General features: G+C 37.9%; 1 protein-coding gene across 1 annotated transcript in view; it reads left to right on the top strand.

Moving 5' to 3' along the window:
- The first annotated feature begins 54 nt into the window (after nucleotides 1-54).
- NEK11 (NIMA related kinase 11) overlaps nucleotides 55-25,577 on the top strand; it is a 98,876-nt gene continuing 73,353 nt past the window's right edge. Inside the window, exons 1-3 of the mRNA XM_054189618.1 lie at nucleotides 55-1,492; nucleotides 3,672-3,927; nucleotides 22,566-22,731. Of these exons, the coding sequence (XP_054045593.1) occupies nucleotides 3,758-3,927; nucleotides 22,566-22,731 (336 nt within the window). The 5' untranslated portion in view covers nucleotides 55-1,492; nucleotides 3,672-3,757. The remainder of the gene's footprint in view (nucleotides 1,493-3,671; nucleotides 3,928-22,565; nucleotides 22,732-25,577) is intronic.

Raw genomic sequence — 25,577 nt, 5'->3', positions numbered from 1 at the left:
GCGGAGCGGTTCGGCGCGGTTCGGCCCCACAGGCCGGGCGAGGTAGGAGGCTGTGGCCGCTTCCGCTTTCGCCCTGCCTCAGGCCGTCCCGAGGGGAGCCGGGGGATCCTGAGGAATCGCAGCTCTCGCCGTCAGGCGGCCCTCGGCGGCCGTACGGGCGGGTGGCTGGGCGGGCGCTGAAGGGGCAGTAACTGGTGAGGAGGTCGCGTACCTGCCGGCAGGGCCAGAGGGGTCCCGGGGAGCACCGCCTTCCCCGCAGGGGTGAGGAAGGGGGACCGGACGGAGGCATGCCGCCTCTGTGTGAGGGTAGCTGGGAGGCGAAGCGGGAACACTTCATACCTGTGTGTGCGTCCCCGGGCCCCAGCTGCATTTTGAGTGATGCACGATGTATTAGAAAGACGTAACATCTCTGATATTATCCTAGGGGATCTCGGCTTCCTGAATGTGTGTGAGGGAGATATAAATGAGCCTCTTTGATGGTCGAATGCATTTGACCTTGTTTTACCACCACCTGTAAGCTTTGCTACTGACGCTACTAATAACATCTTTCTTAGTTAGCGTTTCTCTGGGAGCAGTAAAAAACTGAGCCAACTGAGATAATGTTACTTTAGGCTTGGCTAGGTTTATAAGGATGTTGCAGAAAATAACAATGGGGCCAGTGGTCAGGAGTTCATTTTTTCTAAATGAAGGAAAAAACCAGGAATACCTCACTTCCCTATTTTCCAAAAGTTTAAAGGAGCAGGCCAGTGAAGTCACTGGGAGGAAAAAAATCAAGGTAGTAACTACTGAGGATATCTGGTGTTTAAATATAAAAATTCTGGAATTTGTACTTCAAGGGGTGGGGTGTAGGTGGAAAATGTTGATGTAGAACAGGGGTTCTTAAGGAATAAAACCAAAACCTGATAGAATTGGAAAATGGCCTTGATTTGCAAAGAAAGGTTTGTCTTGGAGGCAGAAAGTATCAGAGTATGTTAGCCATTGCTAAAGAAATCTGAAGGTTACGTGAAGGAAATTAAAAACAGTATCTTTCTTATATAAGCAAAAGAAGGTCAGGGGAAGTGGAGGTGCTGTGCACTTAGCATGTGTAGGTGAAACTGTGAAACCCTAAACAACTTTGCTTTAGCCTACAACAATAAAGAGTAAGGAGATTTAACTCTAGCCAAGGAAGATGTAAAAATAAAAAAGGTGATCCAGACAGTGTAATTGCATTAATTTGGCATCAGCAGTCTGCCAGGCTCTGGAATGGGGCTTGGGGGAGGGCGGAGGAAGAAAATTAAGAACACAAACTGTTTACCAGAGTGTTACTGGATAGGGTGTACTGGGATTTTTGAGAAAAAGGGAGCTGGAGAGCTGATTTCTTTGAGTTATGTCTAGTTGTTCTGAACTTCAATGAAGCAATTGATGTACTGCTGCTTGGGAAATACCTGCTCAGTGGAAGAAGGTGGACACTGGTCAAAAGTTGAAGAAAGACTGGGCTAAAGGTCTGAGTGAGGTAGGAGAGGCTGCCAGTTATATACTTCTTAAAGAATCAGTGAATCTCATGGTTGAGTCTGTTGACTCTCACAGGGTGTTTCTTTCAAAATGAATTTGCTCAGCAGTTCATCTGTTCTGTGTCATTAAAATGTGCCTGTGACAGCACAACTGTGGTCACTGGTCCCTGCTTTATAACACTATTCAGCAGTAGATATCAAAGCATTTAATATACGATAGTTATTACTATAATTATCTATAGGGGGAAATAGAAGCATAGAGAGCAGCAGTGAGAGGGAGGGTTGGAAGTAAAGCACAAAAATTAGACTCAATGGGCTACTTCATCTCAAGTGTGATATTGTGGTGTAAAGGATTGTGATACTTCCTAGGGCTCAGGTAAGTATCAAAATACGAAGGTGAGCAGTGCTAAGTGACTCTTGACCAGAAAAAAGGAGTAGATAGCTCAGCAGTTTTTCTAAGTTTAGTTATTTCTAAAGGGTATGTATTTCAAAACTATTCTTTTGGGGATTTATGAAGGCATCCATAAAACAGTATCTTCCTAGGAGAATTGTAAATGAAAAATATGATGACTTGCCAGAACTGGCAATGTAATATTTTATGGAGTTCATCTTCCTGCCCTCTTCCCCACCCTCCACCTCAATGTGGTCCATTTATCTTCAGACAGATGTGGAGTTACGGGAGAAGTAATTTTCTAGCTGACATTCTTTGCTTAACATTTGCATTTCAACATTTTTGTCACTGTTGTTATCTGAAGGAGAATACAGAAACAATCTCAGGAGTGCTTTTGTTTGAAACAAATACGTGATGTGTATCATTGTTAACATCACTTGTAGTGATTAAAATTTGGCTGTGTTTCATAATATAATGACGCTGCAGTGTCAGGCTCTTTGGTACAGTGTGACAGCAGCTCAGTAGCTGGGTATTAAAATAGGTTCTTACACACACACACAGAGTAGTTGTAAGATACAAATTTATAATCTTCATTTAGGTTCTGCAAAGACAGTGACTTGGAACCAGCAGTTATACACCTTTTAAAATTAATCAATTTGTCTTTTCTCTTCCAAAACAACAACAGAAAAAGCATTTTGATGTGCTTGCACTGATGTTAAAATGCTGTGGTGAGCAAACCCAGTGTGGGCACAGTGCACTGCAGCAGGCAGTGCTGATAGATAGTGTTAGTTGCACTGATTGTAGGATCTTGCAATGTCTTTATTTTCTCCAAAGGATCTTCAAGCACAAATGATGCATCTAGCATTATATAAAGGCAAGGTAACAAAAGCAATATTTTTTTATTATGTGCAGTGAAACACCTACCCTTTATCATTTGGAATGAGAAAGGTAGAGGAGACAAAGTTATTCTAAATTCATGTTTAGTTATTGAAAACCATAGAAAGACTAGAGGTTTGCCTTTGCGGTCCCTATGTTTGCAGAATTAGGACCTCAATTAGACAAGAATTCCGAAGCAAAGCTAAATTATTAGAAAGGTGGGTCAAGAAAGAATTATTACAGCACAGGAGAAATGAGGAACTTTTGGAAGGAGTGTTTTTTATTGAATGTCTTGTAGGCTTGTGGGTAGCCAGGAAGCTCTAATTTGCAGAAGATATTATTAGTAGTGAATTAGTAGTGAATAACATAGAAGCTGTGAGGTCAGCACTGAACCAGATGGTGAAATGTGAGGGGCAAATGAAAGAGCAGAGAAAACAGCTTTGTAGTTATTGATGGGAGTGAACTCAAACTATGGGTGGAGATTATGCTTGAGTATATACAAAAATAATGAAACTTGTATCCTGAAACACAGACATTTTTGGTGTTAGGTACCATGCTGGGATAAAGACACTTGCTGAAGAAGAGTGCCATATCAGGTAAAACACAGGTGTAGTTGTCCTTGCAAAAACCACTTGAAATTTTAAATAAATTAATGTATAAGCACCTGCATTTCTTTTTCCTTGGGTTCTCAATCTACTGAATTAATTTAAGATTGATTTAGAGGAAGGTTGACTATGTCACATCTACATTGTCTGGAGCTTCTTTATTGAGTTTGCTACCCACATCTTAGTAACTAATGCTTCCATTTAATTTGTGTTTTGCTGCAAGCTGAGCACAATAAGCACTGTGATAGTATTAAATGAAGATTTTAATAAGAATAATGCATTGACAAATCAATTTTTTTCTGTTTCAAGTGTTTCCTGTGAACATCCATGGAAGATTAAAAGGATTTGAAAGCTAAATTCTAGAGAAATTTGTGTAGTTTCTGTTACACAGAGCAATGCTGAAATTTCAAGAAATTGCTAAGCATGTCAGTGTTGCCAGATTTAATTCTGCTTGCTCAGATGCTATGATTGCAAGAAGATACACTATTCAGAGGAAACTTGGCAATGGAAGCTTCGGAAGTGTGTATCTGGTTTCTGACAGAAAAGCAAAACAAGGAGAAGAATTGTAAGTAAACCTTTGGCATACTTTAAATAAAAAATATTGTAACATGTTTCTTGCATTGTAGATGTTTTCTTTGTATTTGTGTCTCATCTTTCAGTTTGGTGTTACGTTGCAGCCTTAACTGTTTAACTTATTGAGGACATAAGATAGGAGCAGAGTTTATGCTGCCTCAGCATTCCAACTGAATCTGTTTTTGTTTAAAATAGTTTATCAGCTATATCCCTCTCATTGTGATTTTATCCTTTTTTATCCTTTTTAATTACTTGTGCAAGACAGAATGGAGGTAGATAGAAAATCTCAGACCCTCATGTCCATAGTGATGTACACTTCTGGAGCTTCGTAATAAATAATAAGAACAGTAAAAATATATGTAACTTACCTATTGCCCAGTGTCATACCTTGGACAAGTTGCTAATGTAAGATATATGCTGTGGAAAAGGCCCTTGTATTTACTCAGAACTGGGGTAAATTTTATCATTGTCCTGACAAGAAGCAGGGCAAAGGTATATGCCAGGTTTCACAAATTTGCTCTTCTTTTAACAAAATTGTTTGTTAAAGGCTTAAAGCTTTATAATTTATAAGCTATCATTTCATAATTATGTCAATATATAATATATGTGTGTATAGTATAACTGTATAGTTTATTTTTGATGTATTTGTATTTTATAAATAAACTTGGTTCTTGAAGTTCTTTCTTCAGAACACTTGGTAAAGTGCTGGGCCTTCCATTCCATGCTTATCGATTTTCATGAATGTGACATTTTTGTTTTAAAAAACATGGAAGAAGAGATTCCTTAGTCTAATCAGGTCCCACTACTGCAATATCTAGCTCTGTAATGCGTCATTCAGTTATATATGCCCATTAAAGCATGGAACCTTTAAAGGGAACATGAAAATGTTAGAATTTCTGAGTGTATTTTAATGGTCTTTCCTGTTCATTTCTGATGATTTCTTATTTCATTACTGTTAGTAAAGTTTTTTTGATAACACTTAATCAGATGCTTTCAGGAATCAATCTGTGTCATTGTAAAGACTCAGATGTTGGAGGGGTCTCAAAAGAAACTGTGCTATATTGATGTCCTATCTTTTTATAATTGAGTTGTCTAAATGAGACCGGAGAAGGAATAGTTATAGAAATTCCAGTAAACACGTTTCCATTTGCTGTATACCTAACTGATAGCACTTTTTTTTTTTTTTAATTGCCAGGAAACCTTGATCTTATTTTTTTTTTTACCTGCCTGAATTTGGACAGGTCTCGTCAGTTTGGTTGATAAACCCTTTAGGATTCTGAAGCCACACAGACAAAAGAACATTTTCAAAGTGTTGACATTTCTGTGTCTGAGTTTAAAGTTGGGTGCCTGGGTAATGCATTACTGGCTGGACTTCCTGTTGTGTAGAACTGTGCTTGTCTATTGGTTTGATACTTACACCAAGTGAAATGTAAATGTGAATATTTTTGGTTTTATCTAATAAAATTTGTGAGTCTTTTTATTTAAAATCTGGAACATCTCATCAATGTGCTTTTCAGCCAGAAATACATTATACCTTTAAATATGGGGGTCTATCGGTCCTTATTGATGAACACATTAATGAGCAATTATGTGATCAAAGAGCTTTTTCTGATTCATTTGTGCCACACTTTTGCTATTTGTGATGTTGCATTCTTGGCGATATTGCTTTAATAAATGTGCAGCCATGACAGAACTCTTTCACTTGTTTTCCTTCTACATCAATTTACAGCTTCTCAGCTCCTTGGATTAGGTTTAGAGGCCACTAAGGTGTTAGCATTTTCCAGCTGCTTTATAAAACTTTTGGATCTCTCTTAGTCTTAGATATGGTTTGCTACGAAAATGTTTTTTAATGAAAACTTTCATTAAAAACAATAGAAAATATTTTTCATTTTCTTTTTCTGTTAAAATAATTTATCACGCAAAGAGGGTGACAGGAACTGAGTTTATAAAACCCTTCAGAATTCAGCTCTCACTTAATTCACTCTTAGAATATTAACAGCATAGGGAAATGTGTGTCTGCACACATTTGCTGCTATAGCACAAGCTGCCAAACCTCAAAAATAAGGAATGTATGCTTTGGTTTTAAGTAGTTATTATCTCTATTTTTTCTTTAGAATTTTTCTTGGAGAACTTTAATTCTGAGTGACTGTGTTTTGAACAAACATTCAGTGCCTGCAGCATCTCATGCCTGTGGTTTGTTAAGGGTGAGGCTGATTGTGTCCTCTGCCATCCTCAGGACAGAGCCTGAGTATGAAATAACATATTTTTGTTTGTTCTATCAGTCTCTTTTTGTGACTAAAACGGTATTTAACAAGCCTCAGTGCTAGTGTAATGCTGTAGTTCATCCTTTCATCGCTAGGGGGTACCTGTGTATCACAGTTAATTCCTTCCGAGGCACAAACGTGGATTGAAGAGCAGATTCCCCCAACTTTCTATCTCTTATTTGCTAATAGATGACAAAAATACTGGACCAGATGAACATGAAAGCTCAAGTACCATAAAGAGACAGAGTGTAGACACTTTCTTCTATTTAAAAAATACTGGTTTCTTAAGGTGGTAAAATATACTAGAAGTCACGTTCTCAACACTACTTTCAAATCAGAAAATATTCTCTTATGGAACTGTACTGGTTACTAATTCTGTTATATTTTCTATTGGGAGGTATATATATATACTTTCAAGTGAAAAATTAGGTGGTTATGTTTCTTACTCCTTAAAAAAAAAAATACAGCTCTGAAAGCACTTTGGCAGAAAAATAAGGAATTGAGATATTTAGGTCCCAAATGATCTCACCAGAATTAGAAATCTATTTTTATTGTTTCAGAGGTGATATAGAACACCCTTAGGCAAATGTTATATATAGTGTCAACTCAGCCACAGATAGTTTCCTGAAAATTGCTACAGTCTAAAGCACTGTGAAAGACCATAGGAATAAATCATAAGAATACAAATTCCCAAGAATAATGACAGCTTGGATATTGGTACAGAAGCTGTTCAGGGATATCTTTTTCAATTTTCCATTAGTGCAATGTCTACGGAATGAGTTAGTGCAGAGACTAACAATGGTTATAATGTAATTTCATGTATGCTCAGCAAAGCTTTTGCATGATTTTAGAAATAGGTTTTGGGTATGTCTTGTACTTTGTTACACCTAAAGGATCATAGCTGTGGTGACTGAAGTGCTATGCACGCAATTGCTTCAGCTGGGAAGGAGAGAGGGTTGATTATTTGGGGCATGCCTCAAGTTAACAGACTCATTTCACATAAAACTCTCCACATAGAGCTGCTTAGGTCAGCAATACCTGCCTCTTGTAGAAGTGCATGCCAGCTTCATGCTGATCTCCAGTTCTGTGTATGGATGGGATCAGGATTACTGACCTTCTGAGCACGTGCTAGATCAGAGACATCCAGTGTGACATAGATGAGTTGTGTACTATAAAATAATAAGGTTATGACATCCTACCAGTATAGTAGGACATGTAGGTCTCTTACTATAAGTGCCTCTCAAATGTTGCATTGTATGACATATTCCTTGCCTGTTGCTTTCACTTTCTAAATTGTATTTTTTGCAAATTATATTTTCTGGTAACTTTTTATGTTCGTAGTCCTGTGGGATATCTATAATTTTGCCGCCGTTTTTTATTAGGCGAGTCTGAAAACCTTTTTCATTTTAATTTTACCTTCCATCCTGTCTCAAGTAGAAAATGATATGTAGCTGGTAAACAGCTGCCAGCTACAGACATAGCTAAACAGCTGAATGTCTAGGCCAGAAAAATCCCTATTCATACCATACATCTTCTGGTGTCTATGAACTCCATTTTCCTTTAGAAAATAATAGTTGCAAGTTGTCCTGTATTCTTATATATACTTTCATAGGTTCTGTTGACATTTAAGTTTGCTGAACAATAGCTTCTCTGCTTGTATTGCTTGTGTTTTATGTTGTTCCAAGGAATATTACCCACAATGGAGAGGGAGAAAACCAAACCGGTGATTAGTGTTCTGGAGTGAGATGGTGCCACTATGGGGTTGTTTCAGACTGGCTGTTAGAGTTCAGGATCACACTTACCTCATTCTGAGATATCTGCTTTCTGCAGACATGTGATGAATAACTTTTTCATATTTTGTAATAATTTCCTAAAAAGAAAAATGCAAGTTCTTGATTTTAGATTTATGGCTAGGGAAGGTGACTTTTTTTCTTCCATGTTTGTGAAGAAATTTGTGCCATCTGCTGTACATCTTCTACAAGAGCTTTTGATCCTGTTGGATGATTGTCACCAAGTATGACAGGATTAAACATCAAAGATAGAAGTTCCTGCAACTTATGTGAAAACAGACAGCGGAGTAGAGAACAAAATGAATGCCTTCATAAAGAGAAGGGCCAGAACCTAGGAGACCCTTCATTACGAAATAAATTTCTTACGTACTAGACAATCCACACAGGAGAGAGCTCATCAATTTCCCCCAGTTTTGGAAGAAACTGTGATCAAAATTTATATCATCTTAGACCCTAAAATCAGTTAAACGCAAGAGGTATGTTTGTACGAAAGCAAGCTGCTTAGTCCCAGATTACACAGAACGGCTTTGTTTGTGTATTATTTGATATTTTCCCTGTTAAATATTTGCAAATCTTCTGGTTTTGAGCCAAATACTGTACATTCACTAGAATTGAGTTTGAATTGCTTAATGTTGACACTGCCTTTCCATTCTAGTGGTCTCTAAAATGAGTTTTGGCAAATCTTCATTTCAAATTACAAACTGATTTAGCTAATAGGTAACTAGAATCCAAATAAGGACTGGATGCTCCTGCAAGTATTTGCTGTATTTGATCATTTTTTCCAGGATTTTAACTGAATTTAGGGATGCTAGATGGGGATGCACAGCAGTAGTGGCCCATTAGTGGAGTGTCACAAATTTTTAGAGGGTTAGGCTCTTTTAAGAAGAAAAAACGGTAGCTTTAATATGGGTAAAAATGACTTGTTAGGTATTTTTGTTCACTTTCTTCTCTTTCTTTTGTATAAGTTGCACCAGTAGTGAAGCTGGAGTTTTTCTTTACAATTTGTATAATTTAGTGTTCCTAGCAAGGAAAAAACAGCACTAGTTAGTCACTCTTCTAGACCCATATATGCCCACTATGGAATACTGTTTATTTAGAATGACTCTTTACACGCATTTACCACTTTTTCCATTCTGGGACCTGACAACGCTTTTCAGAGGTGTAAAGCATTTTTATCCAGTTTGCAAAGGCAATAAACAGGGAGGTTAAACAGTTTGCCTGTGTCCATGTAGTGAGGCTGTGGTGTGCCTGGAAAATAACTGGGCCCCTACTTGAGAATCATTCCTTGATATCTTAATCTTGCTGAATATTAGCAGAACATTTAGTTACACTGTAGGTGCTTGATCCTCACGTAGAGCCTAATATGGTGGTCAGTTCTATAGTTTGAAAAGAAGCTGTTCTGTGCGTGGTGGGAAGGAAACGTAGCTTTTCCTGTAGACTTGCATCCTCTGTCCCTTTATCCTACCACAGGAAGCCCTACTTTTTCACCACACGTGTTATGAGTACATTCCTTTTTCTGGAATGTGTGCCGTTTTCTTTTACTTCCTCTAATCATAGCTCCAGCTTCTCCCTTCCCTCTCTTATCCCTCCAATATTTGTATTTTCCTCCTGTATTCCCTAATTAGTGGCTTGAAAAGAGACAGGTCAACCTGTGGTGGTCACTGAGCACAGGTGAGATGATTGGTATATGTGCACTGGCCATTTGCAACTCAAACAATGTATAACTTTTGAGATCCAGCGGTCACTAATTTAAGGCTCTTACACTTCCTACTTAGATCACTAAATAAGGTCATCTTAAGATCTGTGAAATTGCTGTCCTTCCGACAAATTTGGTTGAAACTTGATGGTAACTCCCTAAGTTGAGTAGTGATTGCTAGAGACAATTTTTCCTTGGTAGACAAGGCTGCTAATCTTAAGACAACTGGAAAAATTTGGAAATGCTGGTGGGACAATTAAACTAGGAATTCTGCAACTCTCCGGTGTACTTGACCTTTAATATCTACCGTCAGTTCTTTGTTAACATATAATATGTAAATGCTTTGAAGCTTATTAGATCTTATTTGATAGGAAATTCAAGTCACACCTATGTGTGAATACAATGCCAATTTCATTGGCAAAGTTACAAGTGAAACTTTTATTTAGCAGCTCAGTCTTATAAAACTACCGTCTCAATTATCTGTTCAAATGCAATTTCTAATGATGAAGAGAAGAAAGGCATTTCAATATTGTGTCCAGAAAACAGTTTATATGAATTTTAGTAAGTGAATTTACTGGTATATTCAGAGAAAATTTACTTAAATTTACAAATCACCTTCAAAATGCAGGACACCTGCAGGTGTTTGGGTTTGTTTGGTTTGGTTTTTTTATGTTTTATTTTTTTCTCCAGATTCTTGGCTGCGTATGATTTTGCAAAAGTCTATCTCAATTTTTGAGGAGTTGGCTTTTGTTTCTGGACATCATGGACCTAGACCTAGCCGAAATAATTAGATAACTTGGTTTGTATAAAAAAAGTAGCAGGACTGTACCAGCGTTTTTACAGCAAACAGTAATACCCCTGCAGTCACTTCTATCCCAGTCCCTGATGAGTAGTTTATCTGTTAATTATAACAGGTAATTATGGTTAAAGACAAAATCTTTTAAAGTAGAGATTTACTTTCAGCAGTCGTCTTGAAGGACAGCGCTATCACTTATAGATAATGAATGTCCTAATCAATTGTGCCAAGTGAAGCTCTGGGTTAAGTTTCACTAATTCATAACCATGCATAGGCAAGCAGCTGCAGTACACAGTAGGCAATAGGGACTTCTAGTTCATAAATATTCACAAGGTACTTATACGTCCCTGTGGTGGAAAGCACACGCTGAGAAGCGCCAGACTCCCTGGACTGTTCCTGTGTGTGGTAATTGTGGGGTGTCAGCTCAGCTTCTGCGACTGACTTGCATTATACCATTAATCCAGACTCATGCTATGATTCCTTGGAAACTGTGCGCTTAGCTGAATAATTTATCACATGACTTTCAATTATTTATGACTTCTTATAACAAATGAAATAAAATCTAAAGGTGGAAGAGTTTTGTAACTTACAAATATCCAAGTGACAATCAACAGCTTGCTGTGTCGTCAAATCCCTGTGTTTGCTGCCTGTTTGCTTCTCTGAAGGTACTCCAAGGGAATGGTCATTTGATACTGAATTGATTAAAACAGTAACAAATGACTCCTTGCCAGTTGTCATGTGTATGTTCATCTAATTATGCCGCTTTCCTTTTTTCGTCTTCCTCTTTTAATAATAAAAACTAGAAATTAGAACTATAATCCATCAGGTCATTTTAGATATGTGAACAGATATTCATGGTCTCCTTGGAAACTGAACTAAGGCACATTTCCTATAGGGCCTTCCTGATTGCTGCCTATTTTTAAATAAGCTTTTCTTAGTGAACCATCTTTTGCTTGGTTCAGTCAAGTGTGCCTCTGCTTCTTCATGTAAGGCTCTGGCTACCGGGTATCAGCTGAGTTGCTTTCGCCACTAAGGCGTACAGTCGATCTTGGCCCCAGGTAAGAGATAATAAGAACATTGACAGAGAGGTCTTGCTGGTTTAGCTAGAGCAGTTTAAGAAGTTATTCTTCACAAGCTTTCCACTTGAGTGGCTGAGCATGACTTTCATATTCTGTGAACAATGCCGTGGGAGTCAGGACCTAGCTAAGCACTGAAGTCCTTGCTGAAACCTCTGTAGCAGTAGATGATGCTCTTGTGCCTTAGTTTAGGAGTGCACCTGCAAATGGAGGTTGACAGAGAGTGATCTGTAAACATATTTCAGTTTTGGTAGGCAGTTGCAGCTCTGTCCACAGTTGTTTTAGAGCATTTCTAGTGTAGGCCAATACCGGTTCAGAGACGAGTTTGATAACACCAGAGCCATTTAAGGCAGTTCTCGTTGGAGACTATGTGGGAGGATGCTTTAGTCCCCACCTCCTGCAGCCCAGCATGGCATTGTAGGGCTTCTCAGCAACCTTTGGCATATGGAGGTAAGGAGCTGCAGACCTACCTTGCAGTGAGAATGTGACAGTGCCAAAGTACAATACGGGTACAGAAGACAGACACTACCGTTGGAGCCTACTACAGCTCTGTGTTCCTCTCTCCAGTAAACCTACCCTTATATGCAGCTACCACAAAGCTATGGAAAAAAACACACCTGCATCTTCGCAGAGGGACGCTCTGCTGAAATTGGTTGAACAACAGAACTGATGGTTTTGTCACACACGAATCCAAGAAATAGACCGTCTCGCACTATTTAGAGCTCAGTGTAGGAAAGTTTGGAAAGTCCCTGGACTGGATAATTCTCTAATGGGGGCTGCAGGGTAGCTTGGCATTGGAGCACGGATGTGAGATTTGTACTGCCCATGCTGGTGATGGATTTGGCAATTTAAAGCTACAGCCTTGCTGCAGGTGTAAGCAGTTCCTTTGTTAAAATTTCTAGTTCCCTCATTTTCAAAAAAATGTAAAACCTGATATTCTGTGTGTTCTTTGAAATCAAAGGGCAAATATTCAGAACATCTCAGGACCTTTCATTCATCTGGTGTAACATAGGTGCCTGTGAAAATCCTCTGCAGCCACGTCTGATACAACTTTTACATCTGCTCAGTCATCTTTTTGAGCTTTGGTGGAATTGGTATTGATTTTTCTTTTTTTTTCTTCTGTTTTCCTTTTCCTTTTTCCTTTTTTCTCCCCCACCCCCCTCTGCTTTTAGTATATCTTTCTTTGACTAAGTAGCCTACTTTTTTATTTTCAGTGGGACTTGTCCATTTGACTGGAGTGTATTCCAACTAGGTCTTTAATTTATGGGAGCGGTAGGCAGAGTTCCTTAAAGAAAATATTACTTGGGTTTACTCTAAATCTCATCTCCATCAGAGCTGAGCTCCGTGCTGCAGCACCCACCACGTTGTGATCTTGTGTACAGGCAGTGAGTGGTGCTGATGGTTAAGTTCATCGTTTTTCAAAGTTTTCAACGTTGAGCAGAGAATTGTGCTTAAGGCATTGGTGGTAAATTACTGGTTCTTTGAGGTGCACAGCAGAAACAGAACTTAGTGATTTTGTAATTAAGCGAGTGCCTTGAGATCACTTCTGTCTCATTCATTTTGTTAAAACTGATGTTCGGTTTTTATGCATTTGTAAGCTAGCTTTCGTAAGAAAATGGAGAGGTACTGCCTTATTACCTGAGGTCAAAATGTGACCACTTTTACCTCAAAGATACAGTTTGGTTTTGCAATATTCGAATATGCCTAACTATGTATCTTGTGGCAGTTTACCCTTGTTGGCAAGGTGTTTTCTCTTAAGTCTGCATCAAAGATGTTGTCGTTTCTTCTATGCAGAATGAGCCTTATGGCTCTTTGTTGCATTCAGTACATTGTAATGAGAAAACTGCTGCAGTGAGTGGAATAAATTCTGGATTTGCTGGACAGTCAGTGTATTTTTCCTTCTTTTTTCCTTTTTTTTTGTGCTTATGTGACACATTACTAAATGTAATTTCGAGTTCGCTGTTACTCTTACATGCATGGTGTGCCCTTCATATGTTCTAAAAGAACTTTTCGATATGGCTGGGTAGTTGCTTCATTTTTGAATTCCTCATGTTTCACTGATTTCTAAGACCACAGTATCATACTCAGGAGAGCTAGAAAGTATTAAAAGATTTTTATCTAACAATAGATGGTACACACAATTAATTTCCTCAGCGTTGCTTGATTCCCTTTGCCTTTGATTGTAGACTATTTAGTAACATGCTTTTGTAAAGCTATAAACTGTCCTTTTATCTCTATCTCCCCTCCCCCGCTTTTTGTACCATAGATAATTCAATGCGTATCAGAAATAAATATTGAAGGAGATGCCTGCTGGAAAGAGACATGTAGGAAGAGTGAGTTTTCTCATTAAAGTTGCAGCAATTAGTATTTAAATTACTTATGGGAATTAGTTCCACTGAAGGGACAATACTATTGACGTAAATATCCTTGCAACATTGAAAGAAACATAATTCTGCTTACAAATATACTTACATTCAGGAAAGAACCAATTAAATTTTACATGAGGAAATGTTTTAGTTGAATTTCTATGGAATGCATTCTTATAGTGATTATTAGTGTGTTTGGTTTCCCTTCACATCTTCCTGTTGTTCAAAATTCTCTGTTTTCTGTAAACTGATTCATATGGATCAGGTGTTAGGAGGGTCTTTCTTCAAAATTTCTAATTGAAACTAACTCAAAATTTAACTCCTATGCAAGGAAAATTCTTTTTGGCAGCTGCTGTAGCCCAAGTTTGCAAGTTGAAGAAGTGTAACGTGGCAATTGTGAGATGTTTAATTCTTCACAGAAAGAGTGGTCAGACACTGGAATAGGCTGCCCAGGGAGGTGGTGGAGTCACCATCTCTGAATGTGTTTAAGAGTCGTTTGGATGTGGTGTTAGGGGATATGGTGAGGGGAGAACTTTGTAGAGTGGGGTTGGTGGTTGGACTCGATGATCCCATGGGTCTTTTCCAACATAAATGATTCTATGATTCTATAATACTTGAAAACAAAACGCTGCATCCGAGTTTTAGTTCTGTAACACTATCTCCTTTTTCTGAAAGTGAACGTTAATTAGCAGAGAAAAGTTAATAGTGAAATGTACCAGGTATGTGTAATGAGATCACAATGGAGAAATGCCTGGTTTAGATGATTTGATGTTTGATAGAATTAAGTCTTCAAAGATACAGAGGATAAACAAATTATTTAGTCCTTGTCACATTTCCTTCTCAAATTCCATTTAGGTTAGTGGCAGCATGACATTTAATTACATTCTTAAACAAGACTAGGATGTAGAAAAGAGGATGAATGAACAGTAGATGGTGATAATGCAACATGTAGAGATAAAGTATTGCTAAAAAAAGTACATTCACAGGTATTTAGGCTGTACCCCATAATAATTTTTAATAATATTCCTGAGCAGACACAAATTTCTTCAGTTCAATCAGAATCTATTAGTATTTGATTTAGAGCTGAAATGTATGAATAGACTATAAATGTAATTACATTTTATTTTTTCATTTCTGTCAAGGAAAAAAATTCTAGGTTTCAAAAACATGGTTTTAGAGGAAAATTCTTCCTTTATTAATCAATGTCCACTACTATTTTGTAATTTTAAATCAATGTAGGTGGCAACCCAAAATGCCCTGAAGAATTATTCAAAATAAAGACAATTGAATATCTAGATAAATAATGTTAATGGATGCTTTTGTGCAGTAGTAATATGGCTTGTTCAGTTCTGTGGAGGATAACACAAGTACTCTGCTTTGCTTTATAATTATGGATTTTTCCAACATTGACACATATGGTTGACCAAAAATAATTTGAAGTGTGCCCCTTTGTATATATGAGATTTTAGTGCAGAAGAAAACGATACAAGCTGTATTACTTGAAGCTAATTTATTTCAACAGTCTTCTTCTCTTTCATGATCTTGTCCCAGAAAATATACTCTCATTTCTTTGGGATACTAATTAGAAACTGTTAATTTTCAAATAACCATAAACTGTTTACATTATAAGCTGAACTGTTCAGTGTTAGTGCATATGTTAGAGCATTTGAAAATTAGGCAGCTCAAAAAATGTTTGTAGGTGTTATAATTGTGACTTGCTGATGGAAATGGAAAATGAATCATCCATTTCACTGGTAAATTTATGAAATCTCATCGCCATTCAAAGATTAAGCACTGTTAAATTCTTTAAAGTGCTTATTTAGAAAATGAAATTATATTTTATCCATCTACGGATATTATAGTGCTCGGATAGCAATTGAATTCTTAGTGGTTAACTCAGGGAATATCATAGAATCATTTAGGTTGGAAAAGACCTTTAAGATCATCGAATCCAACCATTAACCAAACACTGCCAAGTCCACCACTAAACCATGTCCCTCAGCACCACATCTACAGGTCTTGGAAATACCTCCAGGGATGATGACTCAATCACTTCCCTGGGCAACCTGTTCCAATGCTTGACAACTCTTTCGGTGAAGAAATTTTTCCTTCAATAGCCATCCTAAACCCCCCCTGGTGCAACTTGAGGCCATTTCCTCTTTTCCTATTGCTTGTTATTTGGGAGAAGAGACTGACCCCCACCTCCCTACAACCTCCTCTCAGGTAGTTGTAGAGAGTGGTAAGGTCTCCCCTCAGCCTCCTTTTCTCCAGGCTAAACCACCCCAGCTCCCTCAGCCGCTCCTCATAAGCCCTGTTCTCCAGACCCCTCACCAGCTTCACTGCCCTTCTCTGGACACGCTCCAGCACCTCAATATCTTTCTTGTAGTGAGTACTCGAGGTGCAGCCTCACCAGTGCTGAGTACAGAGGAACAGTCACTTCTCTAGTCCTGCTGGCTACACTATTATTGAAACAGGCCAGGATGCTGTTGGCCTTCTTGGCCACCTGGGCACACTGCTGGCTCATATTCAGCCAGCTGTTGACCAACATCCCCAGGTCTTTTTCCACCAGGCAGCTTTCCAGACACTCTTTGCTAACCCTGTAACGTAGCATGGGGCTGTTGTGACCCAAGTGCAGGACCTGGCACTTGGCCTTGTTGAACCTTAAACCACTGGCCTCAACCCATCAATCCAGCTCATCCAGATCCCTCTGTAGAGGGATCTTCCTACTCTCAAGCAGATCAACACTTCCGCGCAATTTGGTGCTGTCTGCAAAAATTAGTTCTTGATGTTTATGAATGTTCGTGAACAGCATGAATAGGCTATTTTAGAGGAGAGTAAAAAACAATAATTGACAATTGTTATGGCTTTACTAATAAATCAATAGTGTTCATGGGAATGACAAAGACAAAAGAAGCCCAGCATTTGAGTTAAGGAATTGTGGGACAATTGAAATTGGTTTATGGCTCAAGTAATAAATTAGTAACAGCCATGGGAATGATAAAAGGAGCCCAACATTTGATTTAAGAAGTTGTGTAGTAATACTCTAGGTTTGAAATGTTTTGGCTAATAGGTAAACATATATATGTAAGTAGGAACAGCAAACCACACTTATCATTTGTTTTTCATTGGAAGCATGGTAATCTTCCTGATTCCCCCCCAGAAATCAAGTGCTCTTAATTTACTGTGAGTGTTTCTTTCTTTAACTAAAACCAAATATTCATTCTTGGTAGGACTGATTTGTGTATGCTGACTTTGCATTTCATGCTCTCACCAGCTCCTTCTTTCCCCATTAGATGAATGAATGTCTTTAAATTGTCAGACCAGGCAGATACTGGAGCTCCAAAAATAATGCATAAAATGTAAAGAATGATTATTTTAATTTTTGATACTAAGCTGTAAACTGCAGGAAAGCCAGTCACTGACACCAGATGGAGAAATCTGGTAAGATTATTAGTAACAGGATAGCTGTATGTATCATGGGTAAGGATTAGATGAAAATTACAATGCAACTAGGAGACCAGCCTAAGTGAGACAAATAGATTCTAAGCAGTAGGGTGCCATATAAAATCAGTAAAGTATCTTAATTTCAAATAAAAACTGTATGTGCAAAAGTGCAAACATGAGAGATCTGAAAGGAAAAGTAAGGAAACTGTAACGCCTGACAGAGGGCAAGCAACTTTACATGAGGAGTACCTCATGTGCACAGCGGAATGTCAAATCAAAGGGAATCTGTAATATCTGGATGTAAACTCTACAGAAAGAACAATTAAAGTTTGGGACAGGCAGGACTATATATCAAAAATTAAATTTCAGAATATATTTTCAGTGTGGCAGCTATCAACAGAAATCTATAATTAGGATTTTAGAACGACGCTGTTGGCTGTAATGTGCAAATCTCATCAACTGTGTGACATTCTAGAAAGCAACTGACTGTGAGAAGCAGTAGTGACGGGTGGCTTCATCTTGTCTGTATGCAGATGGTGTCCTTGTTATTGAATTTCCCAGAGTTTTAATATGGTGGAAGCTGTTGTGCTGACAGGACTTCTGCATGAGGGTTGTCGCCTGTTCATCATTTTGGTCCCCATTTGTGTTATCATACTTCTCTGTTTGCCGTTTGCTAAACAGAATTTAAGGGATCATTAATTAGAGAGGCACTCCTTTTATTTTATTGTTTATGACCAATTTCAGATCCAGTTGCAGGCGAGGTGATACTTTTTTACAGAGTTGCAGGCCATCCTTGTCCAGAGGAGTTACCGGGGTGAAGAGGTAGTCCTACAAAGTTCAGAGTGGATAGAAATACAATACACAGTTATGGGTTATGCCACAACTCTCCGTATGGAATTCAGGATGACTTGGAAATATAATCTTGGGAATGATAAATTCCCAGCTTTGCACACTGATTACCTGCTAGCAGGTCTTGCTAATGTCAGGCTGCAATTAACTGAATGACTGCCTGTGTGAAATGAAGTTTAATGAAAACCTTCAAATTTTGATCATGTATTCCCAGAGGACACCCTCTCTGTGGTAGTTTTACCTATTTATTCTTGAGATTAAAAGAGTTGTATTTCTTTTACTTCATTGTCAGCAAGCAAATACACCTAGTCAATAATTCATGTGGCAGTTTACTCAATAAACGCAGTGCATTTTGAGAAAGATTGTCTTCTTTTAAGAATTGCTTCTGATCCAATAAACCAAATTATATAATAATAAAGTATGTCATCAATGTAAACACATACCAGATGGGTTGTAAAACATTTAATTTTAGATCAGTGCAAATAGACTGAGATAAACACTGCTGTGGCATATTGTCAGTCACTAGTAAAGCTCAAAAAGGATTCCCACTGGGTGTCCGTATCCTGGAGGATTCCACCTTCGTGCTTGTTTTTCGCTTGTTTTAAGTCTTGCTCTATTTATCCCTATTTGCTCCACATTATTGTGCTTTCAGACATGGTGTGCTGGCCTGGCTGCATTTCAAAGCGTGACAATGCGAGCCAGCAAGGTTTTGCTGATGAAAACCAGAAGGTGTTCCCGGGGAAGGTCTCCCGAGGCGCGGGCACGGCGGAGGCAGGGCAGCTGCTTTCTGTATGGTGGGGAGTGGGCTTCCCGCTCATGTTGTTTTCCCACCCTGGGGGGGATGGATGCTGTTACACGTAGCAGACCCAGCTTCCTCCAGGATGGATGTAAACAGTGATAGTTGGCGCTTATTATTTTAAAATGTGATTGCATTCACTACAAGACTCTTTCAGTTGTGGTCTGTTCAAGATTAAGTTCAAAGTTTCTTTGCACCATTAAATTGCAAGGCTAGGGTTTTTTTTTCCACACAGTTAAAATCCTTTGCTCTGTATTTAAGTTTAGGATATCTTCTAGCACTTCTATAACAAAGTTTTCTAGTTGTGTGTTCAGACATTTTATTTTTTCTTTAGGGATGTGGCTTAGTGGTGGGCTTAGCAGTGTAAGGTTTGTGATTGCACTTGTTGTTAAAGGTCTTTTCCAACCTAAATGATTGTATGATTCTATGATTTGCTTATGTGTCTGGGTATATAATTTAAATTATGTAATCATAGAATGGTTAGAGTTGGAAGGGACCATAAAGATCATCTAGTTCCACCCCCCTGCCATGGGCAGGGACACCTCCCACTAGACCAGGCTGCTCAAAGCCCCATCCAGCCTGGCCTTGAACACTTCCAGGGATGGGGCATCCACAGCTTCCCTGGGCAACCTGTTCCAGTGCCTCACCACCCTCACAGTAAAGAATCAGTACATCTCCTTTAGCATTACATCAAAAGGGGTGGTTTTAAGTATTGTATCTGGAAAGCATCCACATTTTAGTGTTTTTACCTGTTTTTTTGTACGTGCCTCCTAAATCTATGTTTTCTGAGTTCGTGCAAATAGCTTTGGACCTTTTAAATCCTACTTGACACTTGAGCCTAAGTGGCAGAAAATATAGGGGCAGGTTTTATGAAAAAACTTGACTTTCAGATGGACATCTCTACTCCAGATGGAGTCTTGACAAAATCTTAACAGGGGTCTATTATTCCCAACATCCATAATAAATGTTCATGTCACATGCTTCAAAAGGTTTGTTTAAAATACTTTATGTTACCTAACTTTATGTTTCTAAGCTGTTGGATCCATGCAGATTTTCATCAGATGATACGCAAGTAAAATGAGTGAAATATGAGCAAAGATAACTTTTTATTATAAGCCAACCTTAAAATGCAGGTTGTATCGTATAAACAGAAACACTTTGTCTCATTCAAAGTGTAGAGCTGGATTCTCTTCGTAGAGGGGAAACACAGCCAGGATTGTTTAGCTAAGAAAAGTTTGTTGTTTTCTTATGATTACTAATGTGGTTTTTTTTGGGTAGGCAGAAACACTATCAGCTTATGGATCTATCAGCCTATTTGACATCAACAGGGATGCCGAATTTGTGTTATCTTTGGAGTCCTGTAAATCACAGAAAATGCCCATTTTTGCCGCCTGTTAGGGCAGAAGTTACTTGTTTAAGTACTGAAATGGGGTAGAGTAAATTTAAGCATTCTTTAGGTGCTTTATATATTGAAAAGTATAGTTAATTTACATAGAAGAAATTCTGATTGGAGACTTTTAGCTTCATTATTTTTCTTCTAAAGTTGTCAGAAAAGAGCCACTTTAGATCTGGAGACTATTCTTCATTTTCTCTGTGAGACTTCTGGGACCCTGACATAACTTCTTTGTCAATACTTAATCAATGTAGAGTTTTTTGAATTTTTATTTATAATTTTTAAGCCCATTTACTTAAGTAGGTATCAAAAGCATGGCAGAAAGTAAAAAGTCTGATTGTCGTCTTAAACTCTAATTAAAATCAAACCTTATCTACATACAGAAACAGTACACACATATACCAGTGGCATGCAGATATGCTTAGTCTCGATTGCATCGCAAAAGTTTTCTTTCTAGATGCAAGTGACTTCCAGTCCTGGGCATGAATTAGCATTGTGTTGCAGAAAACCAACACCTTATTTACAAAAGTACATTTTCCCGATTTGTTCTCCTGGGAATGAACTTTAATAAGAAAAACACTTGTCTTGTCTGACAGCTGATGACAACGTCGAAATCACTGAGTGACTAAGATGACAAGCTATCCCTACACATCAACGCATCAGGCTTTTATTGCTGTCTCGGGTATACAAGAAACTTGTGTTAAGCGGGGTTTAATAAGGACCCATTCTGTTTGTCAGTTCTGTGACTTGATCTATATGAAGGAAGGAATAATGTCCCCGTGTCAATTGAAGATTAGAAGATTGCAGTAGGTATTACCTGTCTTCATAGTATGAAGCATGTCTGTAGAGATGCAGACAAATCAAACGGCATGTTTTTTTCGTCACACTGCCAGATGGGGATTAGATAAGTTTACGTAAAAAGTCATGCATCGTTAGTCAGAAACTGATGGTTGAGATTTAGGAAGAAATTTTCCTCTGAAGAAATACAGCTTTTTTTCCCCTTAGATCAAGTGAATTACTGTGGTTTTATTGCTGTCATCTTTAACTACTAGGACTTTACAACCACGTCGTATTGAATGGGAAATTACTAAAAGCACTGTGAAGATATCCCTTTGGTGTGGAACTTACCTTCCGTGTATTCAAAAGTTATTGGAAATTCATCACTTTGTTGCAGTAAAATACCATGATATTCTCTAATAGTCTCAAATGGCTACTTCAGGCGTAGACCAATGATCCATTCTTCAGCGTCTGGTAAAGTAGATGGAAATGGCATGCTTTTGTGTGATGTATGCCTTTTTTAAACATTTCATTAGGAAGATCCCAGCAAAATATGCTTCCTCACAATGCCCTGCACTGAGGGCTTTTTATTCCAGCACAAGTTAACAGTAAACTCCCCAACTCCAGGTACCGTATAGAGCTGTCTGAACCACGGTTTCTCCTACAGCACATTCGCGTGTTGGAATTGAAGAATATGAAAAATCCCTTTAATTTTTTCAGCTTTAGGGGTTTAGTGCCTCCCAAAACAAACATTAAACTCTGAAATTTATAGTTATTTGAAACAGCAGAATTAGGTTTCAGCCACAAATCCAGATTTGCACCTTCCACTTAGGTGTTCGGGTGTAGGGCAGGCTGATCTTTAGAAAAAAAATAGGCGTCCTGATTTTATCACCAGAAGAAGAGTCACAGAAATACAGCCCTCTGTGTGATTTTTCTGACGCTTCCATGGAGAGACTTCGTCAGAAGCAGCAAAACCAAAGAGTTTCTTGCTACTGCATATTTCATGTATGAATCTTGAGCATATGCTCTGAGTGGGTTTGAAATCACTTAGATTTGATTTTTTATTTATGTTTATTATTATGCATTAATCCATAGCACTGAAAATATGTCTTGAAGAAAACAGTGCAGTAGGGAGTGCAGTAGGGGAAAAATACTTCAAAATAATATTTTTAAAATGTTGCTTAATTGCTATGATGACTAGCATTTTTATTTGCATTTTAATGCATTCTATTCGTTTACCCATATTTGCCTCATTATTTCATGTTGCCAAATACTTGGTTAATGTTATTATTTTGCATTTAAAGAAATCATGATGGGGTTTTGAGCATTATGTGTTTTTCCGTTTTTCTATTTTTAATACAAATATTTCTTGTTTTCCTCCAGAAAGGTTCTAAAGGAAATCTCTGTTGGAGACCTAAAGCCTAATGAAACAGTTGAAGCAAATCTGGAAGCACAACTACTCTCCAAATTAGACCATCCAGCCATTGTCAAATTTTATGCAAGCTTTGTGGAGCGAGATAGTTTCTGCATTATCACTGAATACTGCGAGGTGAGACTTGTAGATTGCTTTGAAGAAACTTGAAAGAATGTGTGTGTTAAGATAAGGTCTTAAAGGAAACATAGCCCAGTTTTCTTTAATGTTTTCATTTGAATTTTACTCTCATTTCTCACTTGTGGTATCACCTGCTACTCATTAGGCATATTTCAAATACGAGATGTTACCTGCTCACCTGAGACGCGTAGCTCAGACAAACCAGAGAAGCTCAAGCCTGATCACATGGATGATGAGTTTGGTAGCAGCATTGACTTTATGAACTGGAGAATAGTGTGAGTCAAAGACCACCAAAGTTCAGAGGATACAAAAAACATTAAAGCAGGATATATTACAATATAGCTACCAGTTTCTTTCACTCTAGCATTTGGTTTAAAAACATATTGATGCAATCTGTTTTAAGGCTTTAAAATAAGAACTTATACATATTTAAGACAGATTTTTAAGAGTTTATATAAAACAAGTGCCTACTTTGTATTAAATATAGATGTGCTGTTTTTAAAAAAATACAATCTGTTATACATACAGTGATCTTTTCATGAAACTGTGAAGCAGACTATTCAGTTGTGCTCTGCTAGACATTTGAAATGCTTTGGAAGCTAATGACCCTGGACTACTGGGTTACATGCCCACCAATCAGACTTGTATTAGCTAATCACATTTCTTCAAGATTTCGGCTTTGGTGGGAGTAATTAAAGAAGTACTATTCCTGCCAGTCGTTTCTTCCTTAGAAGGTTTCTTTGATGACAGTTAAATGCCTATTTACTGCTGGGATTTTTAAAAATTAAATACGAAATGTTCAATTCTGTTATGCAATCTGAATATTTGTTTTAACACCCATGCAGAAGCTCTTTGCGTCATTTCCCTGAATGTCTGACAACTGACGCTTGATAGAAATTTGGTACTGCCAAGTCTCTGTGGAAATCCAGAGCTCAGAATTGAAGGATTATTCTTACTGCCCAGATATTGCTGTGCACTGATTCGTTTTCTCTCTAGCAGTGGTAGAAAGTGGCCCAACACCAGATCAGTTAAGCCTATAGGAATAAAGGAGCCTCTTCCAGCAGCATTACAGAGCTGGACTGGTGGCTTTGGTGCACAGTTTTCTATCTTTTTTTTTTTTTTTTTTTCCTCGTCTGGAATAAAGTTATAGGAGAATAAAAAAGAGCATGATCGCAATCCCCATAGTAATCACAAGCTGCTGCAGCTTGGGATTTTTTTTATTTAGGCAATGTAAACTACCCTGTGTGAAAATGTTTCGGTGTGGAGTTACCCTAGGATCTGGGAGTCATGTACTCAAACACATGAGAACGTATTAGAGCAAGGCAAATGACAGAGGAGGAAATGGATGCGTTGGCTGTGCAGCTGAATCATTTCAGTTTTGTCTGCTAGGTCAGGCCAGAATGACAGTGGGTCCACTAGGATGTGCTTCTGACATTTTCCAGAAGGACACGCTATTTAGTATCACTGCATTTTAGCAATTACGATGTATTTAATTGAATGTTCAGACAAGGAAAGTGTAAAGCAAGGGTTCGCATAGTGCTGTAAAGTTTCTTTTCTATTTTAGTGGGAGTATTTCCAGAAGGTATACTTTTGTATGTACTTATCTATAACCTGCCTTTGTATGTAGTGGGATTTGAATCTTTTGAGCTAAAAAAATGCCTGTATAAATTGCGTATAAATTGCATATAAATTGAGAATGAGAAAAATGTATTGCTACTTCGTCCTTGTTCGGAAGTCTGATACATTCAGTTTCTCACGCATAGAATAATTACCAGATTGGCAGTAATCGGTACTCTTGGGCAGACTCAAAATAAAGAATAAACATTAAGTTGGCATGGAAACAGAACTACTTTCTGAGCCTTATTCTGTTTTCTCCGAAGTACTGTGGCTTATTCATTAGCCGTAGTATTTTGCTTATTCTTGATGGCATAGCATGGAGTGAGCCTCCAATGCAGCTATACCGTGCTATACCAAGAGAACATTGGTCTGCATTGCTCAGCTCGACGTCTTTTAGTATAACTGAATTCACTCAAAATTATAGAAAAGAAGTATATGTTTTCTGTTTCGATCTTGTTGAGCCTCTTTGGCAGTTATCCTGGATCAAAATCTTACAGGCAATATAAATATTGTCAGAGAAGTCAGATTTCAAGCAAAAATTCCTTCACGAACCTTGGATTTAATATTGTAGCATAAATTGGACTTCAATAAAATACCGTTTTTACAAAATAACTACCTTAATAGTTGCATAATTTTAATACATCATAAACCAGAACTAGTTGTATTTTCCCCCAAGCAATTATTTCTGTCTCTTCACTGTGGTCTCAGCTGTGAAGTGAGTACACATATGCTAAGGAAATCTGAGCAAAAGGAATAACTAAAGCAATCAGTGCCTGTTCACATTATCAGCTCTAGATGCTAAGCTGTTCTAAATAAGTTACTGATGTATTTGATACTCTTGACATTTAAATCAAAAATGCATCTTGGAAATTCCCTATATACTTTATTTGTTAAATTCCTTATAAACTTCATTATACTGACCTTCCAAAATGCAAAATTGGGTTAACAAACTTCTTCAGAATTTCATGGCATCAGTATTTCAGCAAATCTTTTATGATGTATTTTTGTTTTCCTTTTTTAGATGCAAAATCAAGGTTAAATTAATTTTAAGACATTGAGACCAGTCTTCTCTGCTTGATACAGTTACTTGAGGGCACACGTAGTACTTTATCTGACAGCTTTTGTCCTCCTTAGATATTTTGACAGTAATGTCCCCCAAATTAAGAGGATATTCACTAGCCTAACTCTGTAGGTCCAACAATTCTTTTCCTTGCATTTTTCATGGC

This window comes from Rissa tridactyla, chromosome 2 (assembly GCF_028500815.1).
Source record: "Rissa tridactyla isolate bRisTri1 chromosome 2, bRisTri1.patW.cur.20221130, whole genome shotgun sequence".
In the NCBI taxonomy this organism is placed as follows: domain Eukaryota; kingdom Metazoa; phylum Chordata; class Aves; order Charadriiformes; family Laridae; genus Rissa; species Rissa tridactyla.
Note: the sequence above shows the minus strand (reverse complement) of the source record. Positions and strands in the feature narration are given on the sequence as shown.